Source organism: Alosa pseudoharengus, unplaced genomic scaffold (genome assembly GCF_046254945.1).
Source record: "Alosa pseudoharengus isolate Yale_2024_CS ecotype anadromous, Long Island Sound unplaced genomic scaffold, YU_APseudo_1.1 YU_APseudo_1.1_scf_15, whole genome shotgun sequence".
NCBI lineage: Eukaryota > Metazoa > Chordata > Actinopteri > Clupeiformes > Clupeidae > Alosa > Alosa pseudoharengus.
This window is the reverse complement of record NW_027468620.1, coordinates 17,116,798-17,126,797: the sequence shown is the minus strand read 5'-3', so window position 1 is coordinate 17,126,797 and position 10,000 is coordinate 17,116,798. Positions and strand designations below refer to the sequence as shown.

Genomic DNA, 10,000 nt, shown 5'->3' with positions numbered 1-10,000 from the left:
GAAGGAGATGAATGACCAGATGGAGAATGTGCAGGAGGAAGAAAGCGAGGGATGTTGGGAGGGAGGGAAGGAAGGACGGAAGGAAGAAGGGAGTGTGGGGTCTGAGAGTGTGAGCTCTGAGGTAATCTAGGGTGTTCCCCACATACAGTATCCCCCCCGACCCCCTCGCCCAGTGTGTGATGGCCCACAGCCTGTGTGTGGGAGTGTGTGAGAGCAGCCAGAATGGGGATTAGGGTGTGGTGGGCTGGGGTGGGGGTCTGGGCCATGAGTACCCGGCCAAACCCTCACAGAGCCACTGCCAGCCTCGCAAAGCTCTGGCCAGAGACAGCCCATCTGTGGCAACAGCCCGCCACCAGATCAGCCGTCATGGGCCATAGATTACACATGGCTGCAAGATGAACGTCCAGCAGCATAACACCATGCCCAAATTGCATTCCATTTATAGGAGGCAAATACACGATCCAATGGCTATTCTGCATAATGTACATTTATTTTGAATTCCACAGGGCCTACATGTACATGTGCATGAGTTAGTTAGAGTAATAGACGTCCACGTCATTCTTGTCCTGATTCAATATTTAGATATAATTGTCCATTTTTGCAATGGCTGGCTTGGAGACTAACTGCAGTCGTGTGGCCCTGATTGAGTTTGAGGTACAGAATAGACATTCTGTGTCTGAATAGTCACAGGACTAACCAAAGGGTTACGCTCTCAATTAGCCACCTACAGCTGATGACTCAGCTTGGACACTCAGAGAGAGAGAGAGAGAGAGAGAGAGAGAGCTATTGTGCAAGTGTTGTCTGAGGGGACAAACGGCTGAGAGTGTCTGTGTGTGTCTCTGTGTGTGTGTGTGTGTGTGTGTGTGTGTGTGTGTGTGTGTGTGTGTGTGTGTGTGTGTGTGTGTGTGTGTGTGTGATGAGCTTAACTCAGTTGGCAGGAGAGGACAATGAAAAGCCAGTGTAATCCGTAACAGAGGAGCAAATGACAAAAGTGAAAGAGAGGATGATACACGTTTGCTTTTAGAGAGCGAAAAGCACATGATGCACCTTGCACTGCGTGACTTTCCCTCCCCAAAACCAAAATGTGCTTTTTTTCACCTGCATCAATGTGAAGTCCCGAGGCATAATGAGATTATGATCTCAGCGGTAATGTCACATGTGTCATGCCATGTCACCCATGACTTCTACTCATAGGGTGCTGTTTTTACAGCTATTGTAGTTACAGTATTGTTGAAAAATGCTTGAGAGCCACTACTGTATGTAATACTGTAGCTTCTAGAATGACTTCATTTTTGTAGGGCTTAGAGCAAGTTATTTCCTGGAGAACAGAAAGTGTGTTGCAACTTGTTACCCCGGCCATTATATGCATAACCCTGCTAATTATAAACGGCAATCTTCTGTTGGAGTGGTTACTGGGTGTCTATATGTGCTGCGGTGCAGGGAGGTCTGACTGAAAGGGTTTTACTGTGTGGACAACTATCTGACAATCTAGTGGAGATTTGACTGGAGGTTGAGCAAGACTGTGTACAGTGTGAGTGGATTAGAGGATGATGAGAGAGGGGCACAGAGAGACCCAAGGAGGAAGGAAGGAGAAGAGCTATCAAAGAGCACAGGGATAGAGAAGAGGAAGAGTGATGAGAGAAACATAGGCAGAGTGAGAGAGAGAGAGAGAGAGAGAGAGAGAGAGAGAGAGAGAGAGAGAGAGAGGTGGTGAAGAAGCAAAATCCATGCCAAAGCAGAGCGGAGTGAGTGAGTGAGCGAGCGAGCGAGTGCTTGCATATGATCCGCAGCAGCCCCGTGAGATCATCCCCCAGCCAGACCCACCGCCCTGGGAGCACGAGCGTGAGAGTGAGCCTGAGCGTGAGGCTGAGGTGAGCCACAACTTACCTTGGCTGTTTTTCTCGCGCGTGGACATTTTGGCTGGTCATGGGACAGAAACAACATCACTCAACAAACACGCACAAACACACATATGCACTCACACATACACAATACACATACAATGGGGCCAACCACAACCACCACCACCACCACAACAACAACAGAATGTCTACTGTGGTAAAGACACAGATGTGCTTGTAGGATGAGGAGGAGGATAACAGGTGTTTGGAGGAGAGAGACAGAAGGGGGCTGCAGTGGGGACTACAAGAACACAGAGCATCCAGAGTCATGGGCATAACATAACAGAGGCTTAAAGCTTTCAGCTCTGCCATTCTGCTGCCATTTGAGCGGATAGAGCATTAACCTGATTACCTTTTAGACTCTCCTTTCAGGCTTAAAACCCCTTCAAAGAACAACTACCAGACTAAAGGATTTGGGATCATGAATGTGTTTGTGTGTATGTGTGTGTGTGTGTGTACTAGTGTGTGACTGTCTGCATTCATGTGCATGTGTTTTAATGTATAAGGGTGCTGGTGAGTGTGTGCATGACTTTATTTATGTGTGTTCGTGTGCCTTATTCCGGAGATGTGTGTGTGTGTGTGTGTGTGTGTGTGTGTGTGTGATGTGTGTGTGTGTGTGTGTGTGTGTGTGTGTCCATGCACTTGTAATCTCATCAGTCAGGCTTCTGGCCCCTGTGGCTTCAGTGAATGATATCAGACAGCGGGGTGATATGAATAAAAAGAATTGTGTGTGTGTGTGTGTGCGTGTATGTGTGTGTGTGTGTGTGTGTGTGTGTGTGATGTCTAAGCATACTGAGGGGTTAGGAGGATATTTACCTTGGCTTATCACTGGGTCTTTGTGTCTGCAGGAGAGAGGAGACAAAAACAGGATGTGGTCAAAGGGAGGGTCAACAGACAAGAGAGAGTTATTCAAATATTTAATGTTTGTTTGTGTGTGTGTGTGTGTGTGTGTGTGTGTGTGTGTGTGTGTGTGTGTGTGTGTGTGTGTGTGTGTGTGTGTATTTGCATGCGTGTTTATGTGTGTGTATAACTCCAATGTCTGCCATGTGTGAAAGGGAGAGAGGAGATGAAACAGTTATTAAAATGTCTTATTTGCGTGTGTGAAAGTGTGTGTGAGAGGCTGCAGTGTGTTGTGTGATGTCTATGACGTAAGAGAGGGAGAAATACAACAAGCAAAAGCTAGTGGGCGAGGTGTGAGTGAGTGTGTGAGTGGAATGAATTAATGAATGAATTAGTGAGTGAGTGAGTGAGTGAGTGAGTGAGTGAGTGAGTGAGTGAGTGAGTGTGCACCACTTACTTCTCAGCATTCTTCACCACCTTGGCCAGGAGTTTGGAGGTGGAGGCGGCCTTGACCAGCTTGTTCCTGCTGTCCTCTCCACTGTCCCATGTGCTGCTCTGAGAACGCTCCATACCACGCTTAGCACTGCTACCTCTACTTCATACAAACACACACACACACACACACACACAGTACATGCACACACAGACACACACAAACACACACACACACACAGTACATCCAAACACACACACACACACACACACACACACACACACACACACACACACACACACACACACACACACACACACACAGTACATGCAAACACACACACACACACACAGTACATCCAAACACACACAAACACACACACACACACACACATACACACAGTACATCCAAACACACATACACGCACACACACACACACACACACACACACACACACACACATTAACATAAGAAGGAAGAGGAAGAGAAAAAAACCCAAATGAGTGTTTTATAGTGGAGACACAATAGAGAGGTGAGTGCAGAGGGAAGCAGAGAGAAACAGAGCACACTTCTACTGTTACACGGTGAGACAGCAAAGCTGCAGCACTGCAGACATGCACTGATGTGTACACAACTCCTATTAAAATACGACACGGCAGGTGCTGCTGGCCAAATGGGATTAGTGGAACTCTACTTGAAAATCAGTTTCAAAACTGATTTTCTTTCTTCTTCTAGTAAGTACTACAGAAAGGGACACCACCCCTGTGTGTATATTCAAAGGTAAGTTTGTGACACACTGCAAAGACAAAGAGAAACACACACACACGGCTTTGTCATAGGTTCAGAGTTAAAGAGTGAAGCACAGTGCTTGACCAGTGCTTCAAACTCCAGACATGCATCAGCCAGGCAGAAAGAGAGAGCAGTCCCCTGTCAAAAGATTAGTACGCCTGGGCTTGGCTGACAAATCCAGGCCCAGGCTTGCAGTGAGGTAGGCCGAGAAAAACAGGAAGATCTTTGGCATCAATCCAACACAGCAGTATGAGAGCCAGAGAACCAGAGCAGAGAGAGGAGAGCAGAGATGGAAGAAAGGAAAGTGAGGGAGAAATGGAGAACGGGATGAGTGAAGGAGAGAGAGAGAGAGAGAGAGAGAGAGAGAGCAGTCCTCATGCGAAGCTGTGAGAAGAAAGCGTTTAGTTGCTGCAAGAGAAGAGAGTCTCTTCCAGATCACTTCTGTTGAGCGATGAGCCTACCCAAAAAACTCCAGAGAGAGAAAGAGAGAGAGAGAGAGCGAAAGAGAGAGAGAGAGCGAGAGAGAGAGAAAGAAAAAGAGCGAAAGAGAGATGACACAGGGAGAGAAGGAAGAAAGCATCATGAGTTAATCTTGCACAGAAGTGATCCAGTACTACTCTTGCCCTTTCACACACACTCTGACATACACAAATCCATGAATCACACTTGCAGCGCAGGGCCCTGGCACAGCACAGAGCAGGGCCATAGCACATCCCTCTGGAAGACGGGATGTAGAGAAGGGGAAATGGGAGGAGAGCGGAGAAGGAGGGAGGGAGGGAGGGATAGAGGGAAGGTGACCAAGTCACCCGCCTGTGAGCAACTTCCTTAGGGTCCAGAGCTGACATGCCACCCATGGGTTTCCCTTTACCTACAGGAGACTCTCAGAACAACCGGTCACAGAGGACAACTCAGGTCTGCCGCCCGCTGCCTCGGACACCTGAGCACAACACCGCTCAGCAGGCTGGAACTGGTAAGTGCATCCACACACAGACGCCGAGTGAACAGGGGAAACTGACCTCCTAGATACTGATGAGTACTGAATGGCTGCAAGACGAGATATAGAGTGCTTAGATTGCAGCGGAGCTGATCTAGATCAGGATCTACGCCATTTATTTGGAAACCGGCTGCTCTCTTCGACAGAAAGTGGGACCGTGATACTGATCTGAGATCTGTCCGATCCCTCCGAGAATTAGCTGCTTTCGTAAACTGAAACTGGAACCATGATGGTGATCTGCTTCCTAATACTGACCTCAACTGTGACTAACAATGTGATAGGGAAACTTCAAAAGGAGGAAGAGAAGTATCAGTGGTTCAAGTAGAAACACTCTTCCTGATATGCTACATGATAATGCACATCAACACATGCTGCTTGTGCCCCCTGGACTTGGAAACAACTCTGGCAGCGCCAACTTCAACCCACTCAGTTCCAGGTAGTCCTTAATAACTGGACAGTGGCCTGATGTCTGATTTCCGCTCATCCAATTGTTAGCAGATGATCTGGGCCGACTAATTTCCTTTGGCGCTGGTCAGAGACAGTAGAGTAATCAGGCTGGCTGTTCCCAGCTTAATGGGCACGGGAAGGATCTCTCTGTGTGTGTGTGTGTGTGTGTGTGTGTGTGTTGGGTTGCTGGAGCAGGAGGGGTGAAACAAAGCTAATTGGTTTGCAGTATCTCTGAAGCTAATTGGAGCTGATGGCTTCCGCAGCTAATATGGGAGGCTAATTGTGGCGAGCGGCAAGTTCTTCTGTGTGTGTGTGTGTGTGTCTGTGTGTGTGTGTGTGTGTGTGTGTGTGTGTGGGTGTGTGTGATGGGGCACGAGAATGCACGGTCATGGAGCTGAGGTATTCAAATACAACCACAGCCTGACCTCATCAAAGTGTGCCTGTGCGTGTGTGCGTAAGCATACTAGCAGACCAGTGGGAGGGCTAGCACGCAGCCATGGCCGAGTGACGGTCAGACATCTGTTTCCCATCACTCTCCCCGAACCTCTTGGGCCGGGCTGAACCTCTGTGACCTTGCTGTACGCTCCGAACTAACAGGTTCTGGCGCTCTCCCTTATGCAACACACCTCCCCTCCCCTCTCCACACCTCACCTACTGTACTGTCCATGCCTCTATCTGACCACAGTCATCCACTACCAGCTGAAACAGCTCCTGGATCACACAAGGGAGCTGCCCTAGTGGAGTGTCCCAAAATATAAAAACCTGGATGCCCCTACAGACACAGCGCAGGGTGAGAGTTCCACTTTCCACTGGGTCTGCTGCTTAGGTCTCCACATACACAGATAGATCACCTAGTTCATTACAACATAAGAGCCATGCAGAAATATGTGCTGTGTGTGGCCAGTCAGCATCTGCAAATGAGGCAGGATTTCACTGAATTGGGCAATTTGGGCTCTGGCCTGCACGGTTAATTCTAGACTGTTCCAGTGGAGATCTGACCCAGGACCAGCACATGGCAGCTTCCTCACTCCACCACAGTTTGGGGATTCCCATAATGGCAGATGCGGACAGCATGCAAATCCATCTACAGTATTTCAGCATCTATGCTGTTCTGATATCTTACGAGGACTCGCTCCATGCCTTCATCAGACCGAGCAAACCTCATCTGTCAGCATGCCGTGGTTCTTCTGTCTGTGTGTTCATCTGTGGTCTGCTTGTTTTCATGTGGCTTTATTGCCAATGAGATAGGGTTACCATCTTTTATCTTTACTGTAACCATCAGTCTATGTATTTCCAGCTATCCTTGCTGTCCCGCCTGCATGTCTATGTCAATATTTCTGCAGTTTTGCTGTTTGTCCATGTTCATGTCTCCTGTGTGTGTGTGTGTGTGTGTGTGTGTGTGTGTGTGTGTGTGTGGTGTGTGCATGCGTGCATGTGTGTGTGGTGTGTGTGCATGCGTGCGTGCATGCATGCGTATGTGTGTGTGTGTGAGACCTTGACGTGCTGTGGGGCCAAGGTTGCAGCCCGGGGAGCAGTTGGACAGGCCTCTCAGCTGTGTGCTTGGTCACCACATACCATCTCTGGAACAACACATGTCTTGTGTTTGCCTCCTCTACGGGCTAGTGTGCATGCACTCCCAATTGTGCATGAGTGTGTACGTGTGTGAATGTTTGTGCATGTGTGTATGTACAGTATGTGTGTGTGTGTGTGTGTATGTGTATGTGTGCTCCTGCATCTCCCTACATCATCCTCGTTGTTTTCACTGATGTCGCAACCTCGAGCATTGGAGGCCTCGAGTCCTTTCCAGTACATATCATCTGCTTGGCCCAGTTTCCCCCTCAGATTCATTTGTGCGTGTTACTGTGAGCTTTTCCAATTTGCAAGGTCAGGGATGAAGTGACAAACAGCGGGAAGAGAGAGATAAAAAGAGAGAGAGAGAGAGAGAGAGAGAGAAAGAGAGAAGGTGGCAGCCGTGCACTCTTCTCAAAGCAGAACATACAAAGAGAAAGAGAGAGGGAGAGAGCTGAGAAAAACAGCCTCTACATAAATCAAACCAAACAAGATATTAGCCTGTTAGCTTAGCTTAGCTTAGCATAGTGCTGTCCAAAGGAACAGCATGTCAGCCCTGCCCCAAACATTGCTCAGCTAGCATAAAAGGGGGGGGTGAGAGTTGGAGGCAGGGGAAGGCTGGAGGAACCTTTTGGCCGGTGGGGGGCCCTTGCTCTCCGGCGTCTGCCTTTGGGGGGTTAGGGGGTGTGGGGATGGGGGGTGGCTGGAGGGGGTTTGGGGTCTGGCCGCGGGGACTTTATCGTTAGCCTGCGGTGGCTCCTCCTTCTCCTTGATGCCCTCCATGGCTGGCTTGTCCCGCTTCCGCTCCGTACCGCTGCAAAAACAACCAAGGCTCACGTGAAGTTGACAACAGGTGAGTGGGGTCAAGGGACAACCTGGGAGTTAGAGGTGTTCACAGACAGAACACTCTAAAAGAGAACTGAAAAAATTGCAATAGGACAACACAGGACAGCAAATATGGTATAATACCAAACAAAACAAACACTAAACATACCCATGCTAATAGCCACATTCTTTGGTATTCAAAACGATAAAGGCACTCCGGAAACATAAACAGACAGTGGAAAAAGTCCACACACACACACACACGGGCCTTTGTCCTGAAGTTACCTGAGGGGTTTCTTTGGTGATCTTCATACAAACAACAATAACAACAGCATTTGGAGAGACCTTTGACATCAATAGTCTAACAGTTGCACAGAGTCCTCTCATAGCATCCACATTCATCACACTTATAAAGAATGTCAGTTGGCTTCAGGATTGTTGGAAAAATAAACATTGCCCTCAGGAGCTTACAGACTGTGACAAGAGCTGTTGCATCACAGCCAGGGAGACAATGCCCACATATCTTCCTCATGGTCCACTGAGCATGGAAGATGCAGAGCTCACTTATCACAATATAGCCATTCTCCACCCACCTGCACTACTGGAGTGATCTCCTTGCCAGGTTTTATTCAAAATCAACAAACTGTTTCCACTGTGAGCTATGAGAGGAAGGTTACATAACGACACATAATGGTTCAAGAAAGACTAGCAAACATAACAGGGAAGCCTTGTGTCAATATTGACCAGGAACAGAAAGTTAGAGTGTGTGTTTTCTTGTAACGCTGTTTGGCATCTGCGTGGTGAGATCTGTGTGTGTGTGTGTGTGTGTGTGTGTGTGTGTGTGTGCATATATATATATATATATATATATATATATATATATATATATATATATTCTCCTGTGTGTGTCCTCTACCTCTTGGCTGCTGAGGAGAGCGTCTCCTTCCTGGCGACGGAGACGGTGGTGCTGTCGCGGTGCGTCTTGCGTCCGCTGGAGCCTCCGTTGGCGATGCAGGACATGGAGTAGGCCTCACGCAGCGGGTTCTGACCTGCAGGGGGCAACAGAGAGACCCAATCAGGACTTGACTGTGATCATTTAAGAAGAAAACGTATTCATCACCAATGGAATCACAGTTATTTTAACTATAAACAGTAATCCTCTGGCTCCTCCCACTACCCATCATCATCATCATCATCATCCTCATCATCATCACTTTCAACACCATTTTCATCACACAAGCATGACATCACTAATACTTGTCAACAGTGTCACTAGGACCACTCTGTCCACACGCAAAAGCACTATTCTTCCCTGATAACAGACACTGAAAATGCCGCTCACTCAAAATGCATGCAGATCTAGTTGATAAGCTAGCATCTCAATTACATCAACACCCTTGAGTGGCTAAACTATACATGCATGAGCAACAATGTATGTGCCTTTTTACTGTAGATGACTGCAAACAGACGTCATGTGGTTGCTTTTCTTCAATCCTGTGGCTACAGAATGTTGTTGATATAAGACCATAATTAGGGACATGAAGAGACGGGGGAAAAATGTGTTACAGAGTTCTGCCGCATCCTCTGACATTTAACTGGGATCAACAACACAAAAACGTTGGCAGTGAAATCTAATCTTGGACCATTTTGATCATTCTGTCTCTTAAAGGTTGTATCAGCGATTGCGGGTGTAACGTCACTTCTGTTGATGTTCAAATAAAACAGAGAGATAGCTCACTACTCCCTCCCCCTCCTTTCCGTGCAATTGAAACTCTCATTGGTTATTGGTTGGAACACTTTATTTTGCCTTTGAGTGGTCGGCAACAATTGTTGATAGCATTTGTATTTGTGTACAGATCAGGCTTGTGCTTGAGCTAGCAGATACTATAAAGCTTTGACCTGAGGTGCATTCAAATTCTTTGAGCAGAGACGAACATTTGAGGCGAACACGTTTTCTGTAAGTTGTTAAATTTGAATGTACATGTACAAATTACAAATTGTTAAATGTCAATGGTAAGCATTCACTGGGAATTACCTCCTCAAACCGGTTGGGAGCATTTGCATTTTTTTTTTTTTGGGGGGGGGGGGCTTTTTATGCCTTTAATTTTGATAGGACAGTGGAGAATGACAGGAAGTGAGTGGGAGAGAGAGTCGGGGTGGGATCCGGAAAGGACCACGGGGCGGGAATCGAACCCGGGTCGC

General features: G+C 47.6%; 1 protein-coding gene across 4 annotated transcripts in view; it reads right to left on the bottom strand.

Moving 5' to 3' along the window:
- eml4 (EMAP like 4) overlaps window positions 1–10,000 on the bottom strand; it is a 73,784-nt gene that overhangs the window by 27,459 nt on the left and 36,325 nt on the right. For 2 of the 4 annotated variants that reach the window (XM_076285759.1, XM_076285756.1), the window contains exons 3-7: window positions 8,715–8,847; window positions 7,602–7,787; window positions 3,199–3,336; window positions 2,718–2,743; window positions 1,888–1,920 (exon numbers count right to left, since the gene is read on the bottom strand). In XM_076285759.1, the coding sequence (XP_076141874.1) occupies window positions 1,888–1,920; window positions 2,718–2,743; window positions 3,199–3,336; window positions 7,602–7,787; window positions 8,715–8,847 (516 nt within the window). The remainder of the gene's footprint in view (window positions 1–1,887; window positions 1,921–2,717; window positions 2,744–3,198; window positions 3,337–7,601; window positions 7,788–8,714; window positions 8,848–10,000) is intronic. The other 2 variants (XM_076285757.1, XM_076285758.1) reach the window with 2 other exon arrangements.